The 24,015-nt window shown below is 38.7% G+C and overlaps 1 protein-coding gene across 1 annotated transcript in view; it reads right to left on the reverse strand.

Annotated features, from left to right (window-relative positions):
- The window catches only part of LOC140272426 (probable phospholipid-transporting ATPase IIA), a 38,076-nt gene that overhangs the window by 13,839 nt on the left and 222 nt on the right, over positions 1–24,015 (reverse strand). The window contains exons 2-20 of the mRNA XM_072367875.1: positions 20,489–20,633; positions 17,980–18,093; positions 17,693–17,801; positions 16,602–16,660; positions 15,771–15,822; positions 13,947–14,041; positions 12,984–13,064; positions 11,959–12,034; positions 11,454–11,530; positions 11,083–11,243; positions 10,845–10,987; positions 10,233–10,345; positions 9,470–9,679; positions 7,261–7,422; positions 6,685–6,777; positions 6,479–6,562; positions 5,374–5,544; positions 3,596–3,694; positions 190–279 (exon numbers count right to left, since the gene is read on the reverse strand). Of these exons, the coding sequence (XP_072223976.1) occupies positions 190–279; positions 3,596–3,694; positions 5,374–5,544; positions 6,479–6,562; positions 6,685–6,777; positions 7,261–7,422; positions 9,470–9,679; positions 10,233–10,345; positions 10,845–10,987; positions 11,083–11,243; positions 11,454–11,530; positions 11,959–12,034; positions 12,984–13,064; positions 13,947–14,041; positions 15,771–15,822; positions 16,602–16,660; positions 17,693–17,801; positions 17,980–18,093; positions 20,489–20,633 (2,134 nt within the window). The remainder of the gene's footprint in view (positions 1–189; positions 280–3,595; positions 3,695–5,373; positions 5,545–6,478; positions 6,563–6,684; positions 6,778–7,260; positions 7,423–9,469; positions 9,680–10,232; positions 10,346–10,844; positions 10,988–11,082; positions 11,244–11,453; positions 11,531–11,958; positions 12,035–12,983; positions 13,065–13,946; positions 14,042–15,770; positions 15,823–16,601; positions 16,661–17,692; positions 17,802–17,979; positions 18,094–20,488; positions 20,634–24,015) is intronic.

Below are 24,015 nucleotides of genomic sequence, written 5' to 3' on the forward strand. Positions count from 1 at the left end.
TGTGGTTTAGAAAGGGACTTTAACCACAGACACCACGTTCATAGATGCTACGACGGATGTGATATTATCATACATCACACAGAAAACATGTCACAGTTTCATAAAGATAGTCAGTCAGTGGGATGAAGATTGTGCACAAACAGCACAAACAACACACACACACACACAAAAACACTCAGGCACACTTACTTCAAGTGAGTCCCCGGATATCACCAGAGCGCAGTCATGTTTTCTCCTGAAAGCGTTGAGCTCCAGGTGGGCTTCCCCTCGTGTTGTCACCTATGGCAAAGCCAACCACATTTTGAAACAGACGCATATGCAAGCGTACACACACAAAAAATAAAAAAATCACAAAGAAAACTTCTCAGGGATAACCATCTGTCAGCCTATGCTTGTTCCTTGCTCTGTTTTTTATAAGTATAGCAGCTAGTTTCCCTCCAGCTGCATAGTTGGCTAACGTTACAGCAACCAAAAGCCTGCCAACATATAACCACTTCAACAAAAACTGATAGGAAATATCTAATGAATAGCAAAACGTTGAGCTGAATATTTTTCCCTCATCAAGAGAAGGGTTACTGACCAAGTCGAGCTAGAATTACTGCCTCAATAGATCGGTAAAAATGGATTCCTTGTGTCGCTTTTCACCCATGTTTTTGTCCCGTTTATTTAAAAATTCTAGTTCTAATTCTAATGCAAGTTCTACAAACCTTTTGATTTGTAAACTTTTTTCTTTTTCTTCTTTATTTCATTTTGAAATCAAGTGAGTGCAGCACACTCCGCAAACAGGAGCATGTACACCAGATGTTACGTTTGTATGACTGCGAGAGCTGGAGTTGAGAAAATATCACTTTACTGACATTTTCATACCAAAATAAGTGTGACTGAACTGGTTTATCAAATGTGGGTAAATCTGTTAAAACAAGACAATTGTATTCTTTCCAATCACCAGTAGTAGCATGTTTGTCATTGTGGGTACAGTGTAATCCGAATCAGTCTAAGTCTAACTAAAACTACCTCACAGGGGAGAAGCCTATAAGTATGAGAATAATAAAACAAAGGCAATACACTATAGTCTATATGCTGTGTGGAGTGCAATACATAAAAACTAAAGTTTTAAAAAACAGATAATCCTGATTTTCTTTGACAATTAGGCAAGTTTACCACAAGCATCAGCCCCGAACATCATGACTGAGAGTGAGCTGCTAGCTGTTTCACCAACATCAGTCCATGAGTTGTTGCCGTTTCAGAGCCTCTATCAAAATATTCTGCCAAGTAATGGGAGTTGTGTCCAGTCTTGTTGTTCCAGTTGCAGCACCCTTATTGAAAAATTTGTGTGTACATCAATGCCGATCACAACTAAGGCTAATAAAAACCTGTGCCCTCATTTGACACAGGACTGAATGCCAATTAAAACACTTTCACATTGTACTCAAAAGGCAGGCGTTAGTGGGTGTTTAAGGAGTTTCTGTCCAGCAGAAAAAGGGCAGACATTTCTGGCATTGGACTCAATGCAGACAAAAGACAGATGTTAAGGTTTTTTTGGCCACTGTGAAAGGAGCTTTACTGAGTTGTAGCTTTGAATTTAGGCAAGAGAAGTGTCCATACAAAACACCGTATTTTTCACACTATAAGGCTCACCTGATTATAAAGCGCACCCTCAATTATGGGGTCCATTTCTGTACTTAACCCATACATAATGTTCTCTGATTAGTTTATCGCTGCTGTATTACCTTCCCGTGTCAGCAGGAAATGGTCCGATGGTCAAGGACAACATCGGTCGTTTTTACACTTATAAACTGCACATCAGTCTGCATCACCCATCTCAGACTGAAGAACAGGCACTCATTGGGACATGGGCAAAAGCTTAATGATGACACGATTCAATCACTAAGTACGAGCTAAGTCAATACAATCTTCGCCCCATTCAGAGTGAACGGCTAGGATCCGCCTATCCCTGGATTCACACCGAATGCAAAGCGAGCGACAGAAGTGGCCAGTTGCCAGTCATTTCAAATGTACGAGAGTGAAGAGGCGCGGCAAAAGTGAACGTAGCGGTGCTAAGGGAGAGCGGTGAGTGATGCAGAGGGGGCTTAATGCCCCGATGAATGCTCGGCGCTCCCCACGGTAAATTCAAAACGGCGGTATCCGTGACAAATTTTGGAATCCAGTCCACACATAAAGCGCACCGGATTATATAGTGCACGGCTGATTTTTGAGAAAATTTAAGGCTTTTAGGTGCGCCTTTAGGTGCGGAAAATACGATATTGTGATTCCACATCTAACCAATTTATCCAAGAGTCCAAGTTAAAATATAAACCAAGTTTACAATTATGTAAACTACCGTAAGGATGTAACTATAACTTTTTTGGTTGAAGACAAAAACAAACATTTGTATGATGATGATTATGTCAACTCATTGCCTTATTATAGGCAAAGAGTGCAACTGGAATCGTCACAGACCTAATTGTTGTTCAATACAATGACCTGTGGTCCACTATTACAAATCACACCAGACAAAAATATTCTCATATGTATTCGAAAAATATTGACAAAAAATTTAACTAGTTTTGTATTTAATTTGCTGAATACATCAGTTCAAACAATACTTTTGAAAAACTACAACATATGTTCTGCTGAGGGTCAGTAATATTATTGTCAACCTAACTGAAGTATGTATTTTTAGGAGATTTATAATGTTATTAACAAATTAGTGCCCTTTGATGATAGTGTTTTATACATCACTAATCAAATATTTGCTTACTGCTCATAAAAGTTTGACTCAGAATAAAAGCCCAATCAAATTTTGAGAGAGAAAATAGCAAGAAAGAAAATATACAGCTTAAAAAATTCCTAACAATTTTGTTAGATTCAAATATAGAAATCAAAACTGTCCAAAAATGCGGAACTGACAAGACATGGTGTTAATGTGTCAACAAGAGCCACGCTCTGGCATGAATATCCTTCAACTGCTGACTATTCATACGTCAATCCAGATCAGGCCATTGGTTGCCACCAGGAAACTAACCCAGATGTATGTGTTGCAGGCCTAGTCAGCACTCCCCTGTCCACTGGGACAGAAGTTTTCAAGCTGTGCCAACCATTGTTATTCTCTTCCAGTAACCACAGTTGTACGCAAGTTGTAACCTTCCTATATGGCAGGCGCTCCTTCTACTCTGGCACCACTCCAGATGGGAAGCCAAACGGGGGACTATCAAAGCAGCTAAAGAGCCTGAAACCTGCAAAACAAATTTGGAAATGAGCCCTTTGGATGTTCCCTCTGGGAGTGGTTCAGCTGGTTTCTCCTTTCTGTTTGAGCGAAAGGCTGTTTGTTCTCTCTGACAGTGGCTTGGATACTTTTACTGGTGGGAGGAGATTTATTGAGCTGTCGATGCTGGCTTGGGCTGCATGCATAGTGTGTTAGGCTGTATGACCACTAGGTAATCGGCCTTGGTCAGAGAGCATGGTGCCTGTGAAATGACAGTCAGGAAAATGGAAACTTGACCGAGATGAGTCAGATGGCAAATCAACTGTAATTCACTTCATATGGGTTATAGTTTGGACATAAGAACAAGAAAGGTCCTTGTTTTGCACTTACTGGTCTGAAGATATGGATGTCCTGGTTACGGGTGATCAGATGAGCGTTTTTAGCAGTGCATGTGGCAGTTTCAAGCTTGTCTCCTGTGAGCATCCAAACCTACTCAAAAAAGCAGAAAAAAAAATCCTAGTTGAAAGAAAATGTCAATTTATAAAATGCACATATGTGCAAGAAAATGTACATATATTTGATAAGAAATTCCACTACATTTAATTTCACAGTTCAACACTAATAAACCAAAGAAAAAATAAATAAAACACCCACTTGACTGTGTATCATAAGGTTTTATCAACTCAGTACTCATCTAACTAAGGGGGACATATTTTCAAGGTGACATATTCTGCGCTTCAGGACATATATTTATATGTCATAAGATATTTCAAACTCAACAACCCCTAAAAAACACAACCTTGATACTTTGTTTGGGGTCTATTAGGTCTCATTTTGGCGATTGAGATTTGAAGAGAATTTCAACAGTTTTTAATGCTACCCTTTAAAAACTGTCGCTTTAAATGGACAAACAGTTTCACTAAAGAAGTTCTTGCTGCAGGATTATGACAAAATATCATCTTGAACACTGAGATCAAACGTCAAGGCTGATGATCTGATTTCTGCTACTCACAGTATGGAAATATCTGAGTCAATATTCAGCAGAATCATAAATTTCCAGACAATCAGTTTCCATGAAACTAACTGAAAAATACACATATGTATATATACACACACATATGCATTATGTATACATATATAATGTATATGTGTGTACATTAGAGTTGTCACGATACCAAAATAAGTGACCACGATACTATACCACACAAAGTATCACGGTTCCAGGTATTATCGCGATACTGCAGCCTTTTTTTATTATTATTATTTTCATGAACTGCAATGTATTTGTACAAGTTATAAATACTTATTAATTACGCCTTATTATAGCCTAATATTAGCCAATGAGAAAATAAACGGGGCATACTAACCTGGTATTCAACATATAAATCTGGCGACGACACTGCAGGTGTTTTACGAGGTTGGATGTGTTCCCTCTTTGGCTCCTATAGCTGGTGGCAGCGTCTGCGCAGTGGACGGCCATCATCTATTGCTTTACAATCTGTGCCTTGTTTAAACCCAGAATAGTTCCAAATGTGGCTTTTGGAGTTTGGTTTCTAGCACGCTGCGGCAGACTCCGGCCCGCTGCTTCTGCCACGGTGTGTGTGTGTGTGTGTTGTCTGGTGTTTGTGACCGCTGTGCGCGCGTCTGGGCGAGACAGAACTTTAGTTTTGAAGCAAATTTCTATCGAAGCGGAGCTGTCTACATGGAGTTCGTTCGAGCCGTCAGAAACACACAAACAGCCAATCAGCTAACAGATGGGCGGACCCAGCGTGCGGAAACAGCCTATCATATCCCGGAGGCCACCAGTAACAGGCAAACAGCCAATCATTCAGCAGCTGAGTAGTTCGGTTGCAGTGGTTGCCTGTGGGTTTGTTTACAAGGAAGTAGCAAGAAGCGAGGAGCCGGGAGGATGGTCGAGGCGGCCGCTGTACCGTCGTGTAGAATTTCTAGTATAGTAGGAATCATAAAGATTTGGCACCGCTGTGTACCGTGGGTATCGTGCAACTCTAGTGTACATACGTATGTACAATTTTTTTTCTCCCAAAAAAAAAAAAAATATGGGCAGAGAAGTTGGAATTCAATTCATTTAGAAACTTCACAGGCAAACATCTAAAATCTTCTGTCACAGTTTTAGGACACATGCAGGTCATCAACCCCCCAACCCAAACCTTGATGCCTGCATTGCGGAGGATCTCTAGGGTGGGCCTGACATCAGTCTGGAGTTGGTCCTCCACCCCAGTCAGACACAACAACTCCATCTCCATCTCCAGGCTCTCGATCACTGTGGCCACTTTCAGGGAGCGGTCATGGACACTGAGCTTGGCTTGGACATAGCGTGCCTGGGGAGCAGAACAGGTATACGGACACTATATGTGAGAGATTAGAGATTAGAAATATATGGTAGAATAACTGTAAGATCAATGAAGAGAAAAGGCTGGGAACAAACAAAAATACATAAATCTGTGCACCAGCTGTGAAGGTCATGACAAACTCAGGAGAAAAGAATTGAAACCAACACCAGAGGTGCCCTCCACAGTATATATCATTTTGCTAACTTTAGCACACTAGATGAATACTTAACTACCTGTTCATATGTGTGTACCATCTAAAAAAGTACTGCAAATTCTTAATAAGATAAGTTTTCATATAAATTGCACATTTCAGGAATAGCTTTCAGCCAGTTTTGAAAGCTACAATTTTTTACAAAGCTGAACGTACAGAAGAGACAATCAATTGGTAAACGCCCGTCTTCAGTGCTCCAGCTCCAGGGCAAATTGTGAGTGAGATAAAGCAAAAACAATCTGCGAGTGACTCATACAGGAACACAAACTCTGTGTGTGACTCAGTTGGTGACTCACTGCTGCCCACCAGCTCTGCTCACTCAATTATACACTTCAGTAATGTGCCTGAGGCTAACAACTGCTGGGGAGTCAGCCCTGCCCTGCTCAAACAATGAGTTAAGCCTTGTGTGTGTGTGTGGGAGGGTGGGGTGGAAGGGCTAGAGGGAGGTCAGAGGTCAGTCTGATTACCAAATAACACACTTTGACATTTAGAAACACTTGTCTTCCCAAAATATCAATCTGCATTTGCACTGTTTGTCAGTCAGCAGATGTTAGATGTAACTGGAGCATGAAAGATATCTATCACAATGTTGGTTTCTTTAGTTGTTTTAAGCTATAGAGAAAACACAGGTCAGACAACTACTTTCTTATAGTGGAGCATGACTATTAGACCCAGCCCTCAGCAGAGCATTAGCTTGTTTTGTATGCTTACCTCAAAATCTTGATACTGTTCCTCTGTCAGTGACTTTTTGGAGACCACAAGGACCCTCAAACCTTCCCTCGCCATGTTTCCACACTGGGAAACAGAGAAAACAATAGTTGTAATCAGCAGTTAACATAGTTAATTAGTCCTAGAGTTATTTCAAATAATAATATCACAATGTCTGCAGTCATGTCTTGTGGAAAAGAGAAATGTACCTCCTCTTCCAGCCAGTCGTTGTACTGGACGATGCCTGCCATCACCACATCAGCACCCTTCATGTAGAAAGTTATTTCTCCAGTCGATTCATCCTAGAAAATAGCGACAAAAAATACCTGACAAAATGTTTCACTCATCACAGAGCAATGTTTCTCTCCATACTCATGTGAGCCAAAGTATACAACTCCCATCTCTGATTGTGTGTTGCCTAGAAATGCAAAACCTATTTGGTATTTGAAATAGCTTTAAAAATATTGTCATAAGGAAGTCTAGTCAAATTTTTAAATCTCAGGCTTCCTGAGTATATCTCAGCCAACAAAAATTTTGTTCGTCATCAGACTTAGTCATAGGTCATAAGGTGAGGTTTTTCTCAGACAACATGCTTTTATACAAATGCATTTTTCTTTTTCTGTTCAAACCAATATTAAGTAGGACTGAGCAACTGTCAATGATCAATACTGAGTGTAATATTTAGATAATGGGGAAAATACAAAACCTGTGCAATTCCTAAGCAGCACATACTAAAGGAAAACTGACAACAGACGAAAGTATTATGCAAAAATTATTAAACTCACTCGCACTATAATGCCCATCCTCTTGCTCTCATAGGTGAAGGGAAATATCTGAAGGATCGTGAAGTTCAATATTTGGCCAGTAGGTGTCCGCAGCTGCATGGAGGACTGGTCTCTTCCTACTAGAGTCAACCCAACACTCTCGGTCCACTGCACCAGCGACACCTATCAACACCATAAAGAAGGGGGAAAAAAGGTGGATGGGCTTCAATATTTTATGTAACCGTTAACTCCAAAATGTTTAGGAGCCAGAACACAGGAATGGAAAAAAAATGACCACTGCTTTCTGATTTTTGTTTTATTATTCTCATGGCAAAAAAAAAACATGATGTTCCATTACTTGAATTTTGCAAGAAACAATCAAGTCCACTTTGAAGAAAGAGTGGGATGTCAGAGAGCACAGTGACAATTCAGTCTTAATCAATAGCTTTTCAGCACTTAAGGCTATTGATTAATAAACTGGGAGGATGTCCATTTCTGAAATGAAAAAAACATTGTTTCTGTTCGATCCTTTCTGAGGGACACAACAAATCTCATCCATTTATATAATAATAGCATGTGTGGGTGGGGGGGGTGTGTAGGGAAAAAAAGAGGGGCAGTAGCATTGCCCAATAACTTCCAGAGCAGAACCTGGATCAGACAGCCAATTCATCATCTATCTACTGACAGGACAAATAGCAGAGGGGCCAAACGGACACAGATGAGATAAACAAAATCGATTACCATGACCCAACTCTAATTAAAAAAAAAAAGAAGAGTTTGTTCCAAATGACTTATTTTGCACACATGTGCCATGTAGTCTGACAATACACATCATCAAATCTCTGACTAACTTGTCATCTATGTTAGAAAGTATGAGGCTTATTCACACATTCTAGAAATATTCATATTGGGAGAATTCTTGGATCGGGTGTCTACCACATTAGCACAATCATATAAAAGCAGCATTTATGCCGACTGTTACGAACTGATCTGACTAATGCTGTAACTAGCTGGCATGACTCAGAAGTATCGTTGACTTGAGAAGTTTTTCCAACAGCTGAAAAACAAAGTGGGTAAGATATTAACTGTCCCTTGTGAACTAAACCATACATTAAGCATTTTAAGTATAAAATATGCACAATGTTATTCTGGATTAGATCAATTTATTTTAAACAATTGTTTAAAGTCAAAGAAGTAAAAACCTCACTAGTAAAAACCTTGCATTCAATAGTCGCTAACATTCTGTCCAATGCACCCACAGTCAAACCCAGATCTATTTTAAGACTTCCTGGAGCTGCAGTTAAACCAACTGTATCTGTCTAAACCAACAAAATACCCCTTTTAGTTCTCAGAAATACAAAAACAAGAGTATTAGGCAGTTGGGATGTTTAAAAAAAAAAAAAAAAAAGGCCAATTTCCTACTGGCAATATAAACCACCCATCCTGGTTTAGTTCTTTAATCTTACCATATGATACTGAGCTATATGAAATGTGCTATCAAAGAGGAAAATCAGAATGATAAGTGCAATGAGCTGAGGAACACATTAAGGAAATTCGTATTTATAAAGCAGGAAATGGATCAAGTCAAATTCCGCAACCCTCATCCTGATGTTCAATCAATTCATACTGATCCGAGGACATAACTCTGGAATCCAACTTTGTATAATGACATCCCTTCCAGAAATAAAGAAAAAAAGACACTTATGACAATGGCCTTCACTGACAAAAAAAAAACACTCCGGTTTTGACCAAATGTTTAAGCAGTCAAAAGTTAAAGCGGAAAGATCTCCATATACAGTTTGATGACTTACATACTTTAACATTATCAACTGAAGTCTATTCCAGCAAAACTAAATGTCTCACAGCAGCTTATTTTAAACTAAACTCTTTTTTCTTTTTCTTTTTTTAATTGCTCCAAAAACATGTTTAACTCTTTTAAAGCACTTTGTATTCACACATCCTTTTTCGATGAACTTAAACAACCAAGAAGAAGTAACAATATGTAAAACATACATTTGGGAGAGACTTTAAATCACTGAAGATATACATGTTTTACACCTAACATTTAAATTTATTGGAATTCAAACCAAGATTAAAATACATTTCATATTAGCCATCAGCAACATTTTCTTTCACTCAGTAAGTTCTTCAGCTGAGAAAAAAAATAAGAAACACAAGAGTGTCTGTAAAGATGGGAGTACAGGATAATGGATCTGTGTCCACTTCATACCTCATCTGGGCTGGATGCCTGGTAGACCCTGCATGTGTCTTCATAGTGCTGCTCAGCCTCTGCCTGGTCTGTCACACCATTGGATTCGTACACGGGCGTCACGTTGTGCACCAGGGCGATGGCCTTCACAGCCTCATGAACTCTACTGCTGATGGTCTTTCGGACCTTAGTGGCCGCTGGAGCCCTGGAGGCTGGAAGGTCATGATTGGGCTGCAGACAATTGCAGAAGGTACTGTGGTCACGAGGAGGGTATAGAATAATCTGAAGGGTTAGACAACAGTGTCCACCATTGGGACACTTTTACGTTTTTCTATAAAAGAGGGGTATTATTTCAGCCAACACAAGTGATGACACTTCGGTGGTTGCGGTGATAGTGGCCTGTAAACATAACCAGCTGTTTAGAGTAAATATAAATTATTTGTTTTTGCACTGTGGCAAAGCTATTTTTAGAAGGCTGTGTGTCCCAGGGGTTAATGGTAGTGTCATTAAATAAGTCCTGTCAGTACTTCACTGATCCTATTTCCTGCTTCTCTAACCTCTGGTGTCAAGGAGACAAAGAGTGTCATATGAGGTCAGGAAGCATTCAACCAAACAATCAGTGCAAACTGATATGTTACTTCAAACAATGCTCATGTCTGTTTATTTGATCCCTTCCCAATATGTTGGAATTACAAATTTTTGTAATTTAGTTTATTTTTAGTCACCTTTTTTCTTCTTTAAAAAGACATACAGCATTGCATGGCTTCACAGATGGGTTTTTTACCTGTGTATAGGCGCTAAACACGTGGCTCTGTACTTCATCCATAGAGTCCATCCCATATGCCACAGTTCCAAGATGGAGGCGTCTGAACACCATTTCATTTTGAGTAAGCGTACCTGGTAAGAGTGCATAGTAGGTATTTAAAAAAAAAACAACATATTAAGGAAGCCTTGGACATGACAAACAAGCTTTGCATCCTCACACTTAATTTAAAAGCATTTTTTGGCAGTAAATCAAAAAGACTTCAGGGGCCAAGCACACACATTACCCTGACCTGCAGACCCCACTGGCCTAATCGCACTCTGAATGTGGAAATGGCTGATCATTTAATTGGGAAAGAGGGCTGTAAATCTGACGTGTAACACCTTACGCCTGAGGAAGTGCAGTGGTGGAGCGATTAGGCTCTAAATGTGTGTATGGATGAGAGACTTTGCTTTTTTTATGATTTAAGAATCCAATAAGTCGCAGGTCTCTTGGAGCAGAGACCCCCACCACACAGCAGTACCCCCAGGAAAGAAAACAACTAAACTCAGTGCTACAACCTCTTAATTTAGAGCTAAACTTGCTGGCCTCAGTGGTGCTTTAGGTCACACAACAAAATGTGTGGAGTGTAACCTGTTTTGTCTGTCAGCAGATAGGAGATGCGTCCAAGCTGTTCAGGTATGGTACTAGCCCTCACCACCGTCCCTGGGATTTTGGAGTCTTTCTTAATCATCCAACTGAAAACCATCTTTCCCATATCCAGATTGACTCGCAAACTGCATCAAATAACAAAACATGTAATTTTTATCTGCTTACATAAAACATAAAATATAACACTGCAGATTGCAAATAAGAGAATCTCAAGTCTTACCTGATGGGCACAATGTGAGAGAAGAGAAGCAAAAAGCGAAAGATCTGGAGATACCAACGGCCAGCAAAGTGCTGGAGGGCCACCATTACCAGCGACACCACAACCAGGGCACCAAACAAGATCTTCGTCAGACAGTTCACCTCCAGGTCAAACAAACCCACCTATCAGGAGCAATGAATGTCAGAAAAAAATCTGTGTATGTGCAATATATAGGTCTAATAAAGCCAACAATGTGATCTAATTAAATGTCTAATTGATTATTCAAATCATCAAATAAGGAAGAAGTCTACAAAAAAACAAACAAACAATACACCTTTACGCAACTCAATGATCAGATGTTGCTGCTAAAGCTCTTGTTCACTCCACTGTACCTTGTGCCTTGGATTGGAGGTGTTCATGACACTGCGCAGTTCCTTGCCTGTGTAAATCACTACCCCCACCACTGTGCCTGCAGTGAAGGAGAGGAAAAGTCCAAAAACTGCCTCAGGTCACTATAATAAAGCTACAACATAAACCATAGTATGTCAGAAAGATCTTTTCCAGACTTATAAGCCTGACATGAAGAGACATTTTCAAATGAAGAATGTCAGATATCTAATTGCATAATTGATAACACATGTTCTTGTGGGTTAAAATGGATTTACTCTCCTGCAAAAGAAAGGCACTTTTTCCCAACATTTATGGTCAACTTTCCCAAAGCTATCTATAAATGAGCACAGTGTTGTCTGCCTTATTATTTTTTTAGTGTATGTTTAGTTGGACAAGTTATCAGATTAACAGTTAAAAGGAGGCAATGCCTCAGTAAAGCATAGACTGGTCCTGGTTACTTCCTGGATATTAGCAGCTTTATGGGTGTGCCTCCAGTCGGACATTTACCAGAGGCGACAACAGTGCTGGCCCACAGGGTGTTCTCAATGCTGAGACTTTCAGTCACTGGTGGGTCTCCGTCCTCCTGTAACAGTTGATATAGAGTAGACAGTATATACAGTAGACAGATATACAGAATGTTGAATGATGTCAGGTAATTCCTGTCTATATTAATCAGGGGTTTTGGTATTAACTCATCAAGTGCCTTTCATATGAATGTTCTTGCCAGATTTTTGACACCTGGTGCAAGAGAAGTAGTGTAGGGAGGGAAAGAGAACAAAACAAATAGTTCTGATTAAAAAAGAAAAAACATGTTTGGGTTTTAAATGTTAGGAATAGGAAGAATACAATTTTAGTGAAATGGTGCATGGTCTTTAAAACATGTTTTGTTACTGATGCTTTAATAATTGAAAATCAGTAGTAGGAGGGATGCTTGAATCACTTTCATTTCTTTTTAGACAGCAAAATCTGTTGCATGTCTTATAAAACTCAATAAAAACAAGTAATGAACAAAAAGGAAGTCAAATAGGGACTCATATTCTTTGTAAAGTATTTTGCTGGAAATGTATTAAGTCATCCACACAACTGGAATACATACTGAATACACAGAAAATGGGTTTGCTAGATTAGTACTACTACAGTAAAAATATTTTCAACAAATCGCTCCCAGGGAGAAGTAATTCAACATGGTCACTTTCAATGCATTATCCATCAGGTCAAAATCATCTTTTAAACTGAAACTTTGATTGTTGACCACTTAATTGTATTTTTATGGTTTTGCACAAACAGAGCACAGACTGAGATGGCAAAAGTAGCGAAGAAAAAGAGTGATCTCTGAAAGAGGTAAAGACAGATGTTCCTTTCTCTTTCCTTATGCTACTGTGGCTGACATCAATCAGTATTCATTCAAGACATGCTTCAGAAATATTAGGCTGCTCACATGACTGAAGTAAAGCTGCTTATCCAGACATTAGACCTACACTGCGAATTGCCATATTAATATAAAAAATGTTTGATATATTGTAAGCACTCACCCTAGTGAAAGTTCCAATAAAGTTATGGATATCAATGTTTGGTTCTTCTACATACACATACGATCTGATTTGGAGAAGGTCCTGTACAACAATGACAGCAAGGTTTAGGATAAAGACAGAGCAAACAAGCCCCACAATTCATAATTCATAGTTCCAAGAAGCCTGGACGGCTTGTACAAAATCTATTGCTTTTTCTCATTTTTTAAGTTCAATATATACATTTTTAAAAACTGCCAAAAAAGTAGTGGTGCCAAATGTTTCCATACAAACATTTAAATAGTAACAGTGTTTTATCAAGGGTTTCGCATTTTATGCTGTGAAACTTGCTTGATGCTTGTCAATGAACACACTGCACATGAGATGACAGGAATGAATGAAAACTTTGTCAAGTGAAGTGTCTTGTTTTGCCTTGACCAACAACTCAAATTCTAAAAACCTTTCATCTACTCATAAAGAGAAAAAAAACTTGGACATATTCATATTTAAGAAGTTTTTTTTAAACACTTATACTTAAAAAACAACAACAAAAACATAAAACATCCAATTATCGTGAGTTACCAACTTTTTTGTTGATAGCAAGAAGTATAAGCCTTTTCATCTGTACTCTTTCGTAATATAAAGGTAATAATTCCTGCAAATTCATTCCTAAATTTCTCATTCTTCCTGCAGTTTTCAATGTGATGCAGTTTGCGCTTAACACCGCAAAACCTCTTCTAAAAGTTAAGGCCTGCAGTGACTCTTCAACCTTTTAGTTTTAACATTTTTTTATGTGTTGGCCACCCACCACTTGACTTAAATGACCACTTTGTCCAAATGAAAGACTTGTTTCTTTGAGACAGAGTTTGCATGCACAAGTCATCCTGTTTTTAATCAGCTGAAAAAGGACAAGACACAACAATGGTGTAATTATCAACTTTTTCCCTACATCCTTACAACCCTCTCCATCTATTTGTGATGACTCACAGCAGCAGTTGGCAGCCTCTGTGTGCAGGCCACAGGGAGGCGCAGTTTCCAGTCTGTCTCTCCGTCCAGCTGGTCAGTCCGCAGGAAGCAGGAGCCTGGGAGGAAAGAGTGTTACTGAAGCAAGATGAACAAACTTTCACCTCGAGGGGGTGACAAAAAATAGGCCAGGTCCTTACAACTTTCTTCTGCACTGATTGCACATATTGCCAAAATTACAACAACCCCATCACAAAAAGCTGTGAAATACAGAAAATGCAAATATAAGTGAATTTCAAACAAAAAAGATCATTCTAATTTTACTTTGACTTTTTTTTCCTACAGTCAATATGAACACCAGATGTTTCATGCTTTGTCTCGTCTGCTTCATTTGTTACTAAACAACGATCTTTGTCTTCCAGACTTGGAACACATTATAAGAAAAGGTTGGGACAGGGGCAGTTCAGCACCAGAGATGAGGACAAATTATCATTAAATAATGTAAGCAATCTGAAAGCATTTCAGTGTGTGAAGGGCAGGGGCATCAACCTAAGCTGGGCACCCACAATATCCGATCCCTCAGACAGAACTGCACAACAAACTTTACCTGGTGAAATATAAAGAAGCTTTATGTTAACTTTGTCTGGGTAGACAATCACACAGTAGAAAGGCATAGCTGTGTCAGGCCAATCAGTGTTACAGATCGTATTTGGAAGAAATGGATGCAGGGTGCTCTGGACAAAGACAAAAAGGATCACCCAGACTGTTATCAGCTCCAAGTTTAAGAGCCAGGTTCATACTGACTGTAATGAAATTAAAGTCAAGGTAAATGTAAAAGTCGCTTTTTTCCCTTTTTATTTACTTCGTTTTTCATTTTTTGCATTGCTCATACTGTCCAAACTTTTTCTGAAGTGTGGTTATATTTCAAAAGTTACTGAAAGCTGTACTGGCCGTGACCTATCTTCTTATACATTTTAAAACATTCATTTCAAAGTTACCAGTAAGAATGAAAAAATTAAAAGGTGGCAAAGTGACTTTAGTCTGAGGCCATTTCTTTGAGTCGGGCTCACTCGAAATTACTGATGGCAGAAATTGGAGGCATCCACCAAAACCCATCCTCCCCAGCTGGTATGCATCATTCCTGCCCAAAACTCCCAATCATGACCTAGGCCCTTCATAATTGACCTAATGGCCTCCACATGGAAGAGAGATAGCCAAGCACAATTTCCAGTAAAACAATGTTGTTGTTTTATTTATTTCCCTAACAGGAAGACACAACAACAAGCGTCAAGCCCTTTTTTCTCCTTTTAAACTCAGGCACATTTGGGTTTCTCAAAGCTGAAAATAAATCAACTGCCTGAGATGTTGTTGTTTTTTTGTTTTTTTTTTGTGGGTGGGTGGAAGGGGGGGTGGGGGGGGGGGGTGGTCAGCCACTTTGATTGTTTATATCAAAATGGACAATGCAATACATTTTGCCAAGTTTGTACCACCACTGATGGAGGTTGTCCTTATCCATATTTGATTATTCAGATGAGGCATCCTCTCCTGTCTCATGTTTTCTCTTTGCATTTGATCTTGTGTGTCCCTTGATTTTCCTTTTCATTATCTTCTCATTTGAAAGACAAAAATTAACTCACACGAAGGTCAAGAGAGAACATCGTTTTGTCTACAAGAAGCAGTAACTTTAGTGATAATTTACTAGTGAACCCAGTCACAATTTATACATTGTAGGGCTTCCTGTCCCAGCTCAGGGTTAATCCCTGTACCTCAGCGCCTTTTTAAACAAGTCATTTCCCTAGCCAGCCAGCCTGATGTGGATATCTGGATGAACGACCAGCAGATGTTTACCATTTCTTTCAGAGGTTCTTAAAAAGATCATGTCAGCAGGAACACGCTGGTTCTACAAAGAGAGGCAGAAAGAAAAACACGAGTTCAACATCACCTCATGATTGGACACTTTCTCTAGCTCCACTTCTTTTTAACTGTAGAAAATTAAGACTTTTAGCTTTTCATGATCCCCATTATCAACAGTCAGTCAGACAAATTAACAATTAATCTTTTAAAAAGTGGCCATTAGTTTAATTATGATTTTCGATGTCTCTTAAGATGTAGGTTGGTTCTTGAGCTAAAAGTCCAACATAACATGAATCACACAGTTATATTAGCAAAAAGTGTAGGTCAACATGTACAATTGATAATATCTCAGCTACACTGAAATCACTGAAATTAATGACTCTGAAAGAAGCCCTCTGTTTGAAACTGAAGACGAAACTCACTTCTCACATTTCATTTACAAAGACCTCAGAGTCTGTCCATGAGGGGAGCGACTAAAGAGATCCCTCACGTTGTTATGCTAACTAACACTGGAAATAAAAAAAACATTTAAAAAAAAGGGGAAAAAAATCTTTCAACAATAGCATTAAATTGCACGTGTTAAAAAAAAAATCTCATTAAAGCCATTTTAGACTCACATCTGTTGTACATGTATTGAGTCTGACAGGGTGAAGCTCAGCATCGATCACAAGATTACAAAATCTTTACTAACCCCTTCCACCCCAGTCACCAGCGGAGCACAAGATGATTAACAACCTCCTCATTATTTGCTGTCATATAAATGGTAACTTGACAGTCTTAAAAGGCAAAAACTATTCACAGATGTTCATCAAACCTTTGACAAACCTTTTCCACAATGACAAGATCGCCCACTTGAATACCGCTGCTTTTAACCTTCACTGTGCCTGAAACACAAAATCTAAAGTTAATAAAGTTTGTATATTAACTTATGGTTACATGTGGCGTAAAGGAAGTCCACTACATAGGAACAACTTTAAAGCAAGACCTACCATTTTACAGTTTTACTTCTTAAGTTCTATTCAGGTTTGTCTAGTTATAAATTAGTTCAGAAATATTTTTTTAGTCAAAGACATTTTTTTCCCCCCAAATCAAACATTAATGTATCCTTTGGGTGAACTTTTGTCCAGCATGCCATACCAGTCACCTCCATGAATTTGGGAAAGTAGCTCCATGCAGATTTGAAAGAATGCTGGGGGAGTTAAGCCTTTTTTCTCATTCCACATGGAATGAACAGGCAAAATTGTTTGGAAGAGATCACTGACCCTTGAACTGTGCTGTGACCTTTAGGCTTTGCATATGTAAGACATTAAAGCACATTAATATTGTTATGCATTAGGGTTCACGGGACTTCACTTCAGTGCTTTGCTTCACTAATGCAATAACATTTTTGGCATTATTTTACAAAAGACAGATAAACAACCATTGAATGTAGCCTTTCGTCACAGCTTGCAGAAACAAAATTGGCTGAGATTTTTTAAGTTATTTCATGTAAAAATTTCTTAAACATAGGATTTAACAAAGCTCAGAAAAGAAACACAACAGCAACTATGTAGGACAACATTATATCAAGTTCTGACACCATAAAGATTCACTAAAACCAAAAAATTTGCACTGGGGTCGCTATCATGGAGGCAACCAGTCATTGTGTTTATGGGTAAAACAAGCTGCCACATCAAAGGAGTAAAGTGATGGAAACCGCAAGAGGTCCCCTGCTTTTTATTGCTGGTAGCACTTTATACGGAGGCCTCTTATGTACACTTTTACATCTCTGCTTTGAATTACCCACCATTTCCCCTAGCCCCAATAAGTTTTAATAGGACCAACCTCCTACAGTTAATAGACGCTGATCCAGAGAAATAAGTAACACAGATATTAACACAAACATTACCCATGCTGTTCAGGCTTTAAGTTCTCACCTCTTGTTGAAAGCTTGCTGTAAATCTGAGAGTTTACTTCTTTGTCTCGAAGGTAACATCTTATTTCTTCAATTGCCTCTCTCATGATTGTAATAATCAAAACAAGTCCCTAGAGAGTAAAATGTCACAGTTTAAAAGCAATTCTCAACAACTAAGAGACAAAAAATATTGCTGATGCTATAGAATCTGATTTTTTTTCACTTTATAAAATGCTCTAAAGAGACACTGAACACAGAAAATGAAGCTGACTAACCATAATGATTAACAGTTAGTGGAATGTAACATACCAAAGGAACCCAGTAGGTGTAGAGGGCACCTAAGCGTAACTCCTCAACAAATTGAGAGCAGGCCAAAAGCAAAAAGTACAAGTTGAAGAAGTACTTGAACTGGTTAAAGAGCACCTGAGAACAAAACAAAGAAGAGCAGTGTGAGGCCATAGAATTACACACAACAAACTCAATATTTTAGTAAGACAAGTTTTAGAAGTTTCTTCCCACTGAAAATACAAACATCATTACATCTTGTTCTTTATTCTCCAAAGGGTTCCGCCTCTTGCTCTCCTCGTGGACATAGCATTCACACAAACCCCACTCAAGTGTGAGTGGTCAACTCTATTCTGACAGCAATTGGACAACCAACAGGAACCCAAAAAAATACCAGAATCAAAATATTTTTTCCACAGATTCTGCATAGCCATACAAAACTATCTGTTTATCTGAATTAGAAAGACAACTTTTGGTCATTTTAGGTTAAAAAGATGTGTTGTGAAGCATAAAACTTGTATTTTAACCAGTGCAAAACAAGCATTTGGCTTTCAGAATTTTTCTTAGCTTGTGATATTTCATAGATCAATACAAAATAAACATTTCAATTAACAAAATAGAAGGCAAACAATTTAGAAATGAAAATGACATATAATTGCTGCCTTTCTGTGAAATATTCTCAGTCAATTAAAATATTAATCAAACTGGCAGAAAAAAATAAATGCTTCGTAAAATTTTATGATACAATGATTTGTAACAAAGTCTAGACTTATATGAAGAGATATTAGAAGGGACAAGACTGAAAGTAGCTCAGATTTCTTTGGGAAACAGACACATACAGCTGCTGCTTATCTACCAGTGTCACAGTCAAATTTAACACACATACTACAACTTTACTCAGTTTAATTACCACCACCATGTGAAATTACTACCAGAAGAAACCCGCGTCTTCACATGGCTACTTTATGCCATTTCCCTAGCTGGGAACATCCTCAGAAACACAAAGCTTGCTGTATGCTCAGAGAAATACTTCTTGACATGAACCAAAGTAGATAAAGAGCATCCCAATTTGCAATGCAAAAAGTCCTTGCTCTTGTCTTTTGCTTTCCAAACAAATCTGAGCTACTTTCAATGTCTGATTGCATAAACAAAAAAGAAAAAAAAAAAAGACCTTAAGACAACTGGATGCCCAGAAAGCAAATGAATATGTAAATCAGGAAAGAAAATGCCATAATCAAAAACACAGCTGAGCAAGCGCAGTCAAAGTGCTGATGTCCAAATATGGCTGAGGTAGCTATTATGCCTCTGCTGTCTGGGGGATTTACAGAGTTTTTGTTTATGGAAAGTGCCCTAAGACAAACTTTGTTGTGAACAGACGCTGGATGAAAAAATGTTAATGATAATTAAGTTAATTATCATTTATTGACTCCCAATTTTAAAGTATTTATTTCACCAATGGCATGCAAACTGAAACTAATATGTAATTTACAAATTACAAACTTCTTCACCTTAGGACAATGCAGACTATGTTTAAAATATAGTCTGTGTGCATCTAGGGATCCACAGGTAAGTTGTTTTTAACTAAGCAAACAGAACTTCAGTGTTTTCATTTGTATATATAGAGATAGTTCAAAAGAAACAACAGCAAAAAAGCACAAATGCTGTTTTCTGTTTCATTTATTTTTACACCAAAAGTAGCATATTTAATTTAGTTTAGGTTTTTAAAATGCAGAAACAACCAGAAACTATCAGGGGATTAGCCTGTAACTATGACAACATGCAGCAAAGGCATGTATTCTACAGAGTGTGTTGGACAACAATGTCTGTCAAGCACAACTTTATGAGAAAATAAGGCTAGTTTATTATTTTGGACTGAACTGCGAACATCAGCTGATAGCGGTCTTTCATGAAGGGGGAAAAAAGATCAACATAGTTGATTTTTTGTTTGCAGCTGCGGTCAGTGTCAGAGCCAGTTGTTACAAATGGTAATTTGTTATTGTAAGGAAAAAGTGAGTTTACTTTCAATTTCTCTATTTTATATTGTTGTAAGTTGGCCAGACAATTTAGTCATGGACCTTAGGCTCAGCCATGTCTGTTTTGGTGGTTTGTGACTGCAATAAGAAAAACATTAACAAAAAAGAAAACAAACAAGTGATTTATAGACACCACATTGGGTACAAGGTAATCGTAGTAGGACTTCATTTTAAGTGTATACTGTCCATCGATAGGAAACATTTATTAGCATAGTCATTTAAAGTCCTTTAAGTACTAAAAATAACCATTAGTTGCAGGTCTGACCTGAGTCCCTGACCCAAAGCAATTATAAATCTATTAGTCACCTCAGTAAGCATCCATATCTTCATAATTTCTACTACAAGCAGCCAACAGGGGATTGTACAGGAGAAGATTACCATTTTTTTGAGAAACTATCAAACAAGGTAAAAGTCACTAGAGGTCAGGCTGAAGGAGGTAGGCAGCGGTTTGCAGGTTAAACAGAGGTAAGTTGAAGAGATGACCTTTGACTGACACTAACCCCAGGAAGGAAGGTGAAGAAGTTGTACTTCTGGTTGTTAATGACATTCTTCGGGTACCTCTGCTCCCTCTTTTCTGGGTGGCCGAGCCACACAGTGCGGGGACGGAAATCCCCCATGCCACAGCATCTTGACCATGGGCAGCATCTAAAAGCAAGAGGGAGGGGAATGTTAAGCTGCTTCACATCTAATCTCTCTACATGACAATAAAGTTTCAACTTAACTTAATCACACTGGTTCGGTTAAGTATAAATCACTGAAATCTTGCTAAAATTAAAAAAAAAAAAAAGACATGCATAATCAGATTTTGTGATAGCGTTGCAATAACTGCACCCGTTCTTTATCAGTGTATTGTAGCATCTCTTTGCTAATGTGTTGCATATTGCAGCCACACACTTGCAGAACAGAGCACTGAGCTAAAGATCAATGAGCAGAGTCTAGAGAGATCATGCGCCACAAAATATATTTCAATCTTCTCTCCATCAAAACAAATCATATCAAGCAACCAGAAGCTCTGTTAAATAGTGAGGTATCCTAAAAAAAACAAAAACAACTGACTGTATACAAAATGTGACTTTTATGACAGGTCCAATAATAATTCATTGATCATAAGCCGCCCTCAAAGTCTGACAAATGTTCTATGATACACAGGACATAAAAACAAAAAGGCCCTCTTCTCTTTAGCGTGCCAGGTAAGGAGTTCTTGTACATAGCTCGTATTCACGGAGAAAACTATTATATCAGGTTATCATAGAAAGAGATATTACAGGGGAATCTTAGAAATGGTAAACAAGAGTTTTTTATCACTTTTATGCAATGGTATACCTGGCAAAGTTTTCTAAATAAATTCTCCATTATTTACTAACAGCAGATACCAATTCTTCTGCAAAGCATATCAATTTGCGAGATACAGATGCAGTGGAAAGCATATTTTAAGACCAGGTTGATTATTATTAACTTTTATTTGTCCCATTTGTTTTCCAAGACATATGAGAAAAATTCGCCATCAGTGATATGGTAGAGGATTGAATCTACAGAGCATGACAAGAAAAATGACAGGAAAGCAAGGTAAGGCAGCCCGTATGGTCTACATATAGAGTCAACCCATCCTTACAATGTGTGAGGCTGTACAGCTAACTTGCATGTGCTGTAACGCATAAATGAGAAAATAGCAAGCAAAGAAGTTTGTATAGGTCAAGTTGGAGTTCACAGCAGGAGCAAGGCCAAGTAAGGAGAAATAGAAGTCAGCAAGCTGTGGGAGGTGAGAAGCTTGCTAAATTTCGGTCACAAGCCAACCAGTAGCTCGCTCGCCACAGAAGCTGATAGCTCTGGGAGTGCTGGGCAAGTCTAGCAGCTAGCAGAGCAAACTCTCATCTGGGCTGCATGTTGTACAGAAGCTTGCTTACCATAGACAGACCACAAGTCAGATTCCATTCAGCTTGCATGTCTCACTAAGTGTTGCACTTCCTTGGTTGACCTTGGCTCTGTTACAGCTAATTCTGGGAACAGAACAACCTCTGACAGTGCCAGATTGGCTAATATCTCTGAGTTAACCTGGCTCCTGGACTGTTGAATACATAAAAAGGGAATACATTACCAATATGATGCTTCCATGGCCTGTACATTGCTTTAGCTGTCTTTAGGAATGAATTTCTTCTCTAACTGAGTTTTAATGACCGGTGCCAGCTGGTCTTCCCTGTCTAGGATGTGGGTGGGCGGGGGGGGGGGATTAGCACCATCATAGATCCCCAATAAAGTGATAGTTCAGGTTTTTCGAAGTGGGTTTGTGTGACATGTACCGTATTATGAATAGTTAGAACCTTACATGAAGAAGGCATGTTTGTTTGAATGAGCAAAGAAAACTTCTCATAAGTGAGCCAAGCTTACAGCCACTCAGAGCGGGGACAAAAGACAGGTTCGTTTTTGGTCATATATTTTTAAAAAATTACAATTTCATAGCGACTCAGCGAGCACTACAATGTAGATTTTTCTAAAAACATTCCTGGCGCATCATCATTGTCACTATTTTCTCAACAGAACAATGTCTGTGTTGCTCAGCATCACTGTGTCCAGCGGCTGCCTCGCATAGCGTGGCACAAATCAACTGAGTCCACCAGAAGTTGTATCAGACTTGCTGAATAGCTTCTTCTTGTACATTATTTCTGCAAAGATTTACGAGATGGTATGTGTTTGGGCTTGTTCCAATAAAGCGTCATCCTGGTTATCATAGAGTTGGTAATGGCTCATTTTTACTTTCTCGTAGTTGAATTTTTTGGAATTAGAATGGCGGCACTGCCGCAGGACATGCTAAGTAGCCACGGTGCACGCACTGTTCGATTGAGAAAATAGTGAGAACGTTCTCAACAATCTTGTGCCCACTTGAAAAACAAACAAAAAAAAACTACAACTTTAAATAATAAGGGAGAAGATGCCAGTAAATGCCAAGTCATTTTAAAGGCATAAGAGAAATGCACACTTTGAAGGTACACATAAGTTTTTCATTCATAATTGCCAGAGTGAGACTTAAAGGTCAGCAATATCTGTCTCCTTTATTAGATTAAAAAAACCAATGACACAATGTTGACATGATATGTTAGACCAGGGATGTCAAACTCCAGTCCTGGAGGGCCGCTGTACTGCAGCTTTTAGATGTTTCCCTGCTGCAACACACCTGATTAAATGGATCTCTTCGAAAGATTGTTCAATTCTGCACAAATCAGCAAATGAGGCATTGATCTGAATCAGGTGTGTTGAAGCAGGGAAGCATATAAAACCTGCAGGACAGCGGCCCTCCAGGACTGGAGTTCTGTGTTAGACAGTGGCCACTCCTCTCTCTCTACCTAAAAAAAGTCCTTATTACTCAACAGTTAAACTTTCCAGAAATTCTATTGATTAAACTTATTCCAATTTTCCTGTTTAAATAATATAATATAATATTATCTATTGTATAACTTCAAATCTTGCTCATATGTGTGTTTTTATGTTGTTGTGAGAAAGTGTGGATATAAACCTCTGCTACTTGCCTTGCTAAAACCATGTGGGAGGCTGGGTTAGGGTTAGTTATTAAGTCTTTGCACTTATAAGGTGACGTCACCATGATAGCATGGCAGCATTTCAGCGTTGTATCCACATGTCCTGTTTCATCGTCATTCATGAGGCCTACCCCTTTATATGCTGGTCAAAAATAACCCTACAGAGAATAATTCAGTTAGTATGTTAGAGTCGGACACAGTGTTTTCTTTTAGTCAAAGCGTACAGCTCTACGTGTGCTCTGCGTCAACCAAGCAAATAATGACATGGGCGTCAAATGCACTTGCTACAATTGCACCCCGGAACAAGGATGTCTCATGGACTTCTGGCTAGCGTTAGCTTTTTTTAAAAAGCTACAATGAATAGCCTAGTGATATGTATTACTGTGCACACGTCTATTATCCGTTCTTTTTAAACATGAAAACAACCTGTCCTCGCTTTGCTAGATTTTCACATTGTTCCTGTAAACAATTTAACGCCGTACTGAAAACAGGAAAAA

The sequence above is a fragment of the Leuresthes tenuis genome, unplaced genomic scaffold (assembly GCF_036924035.1).
Source record: "Leuresthes tenuis unplaced genomic scaffold, fLeuTen1.0.hap1 SCAF_16, whole genome shotgun sequence".
Lineage (NCBI taxonomy): Eukaryota > Metazoa > Chordata > Actinopteri > Atheriniformes > Atherinopsidae > Leuresthes > Leuresthes tenuis.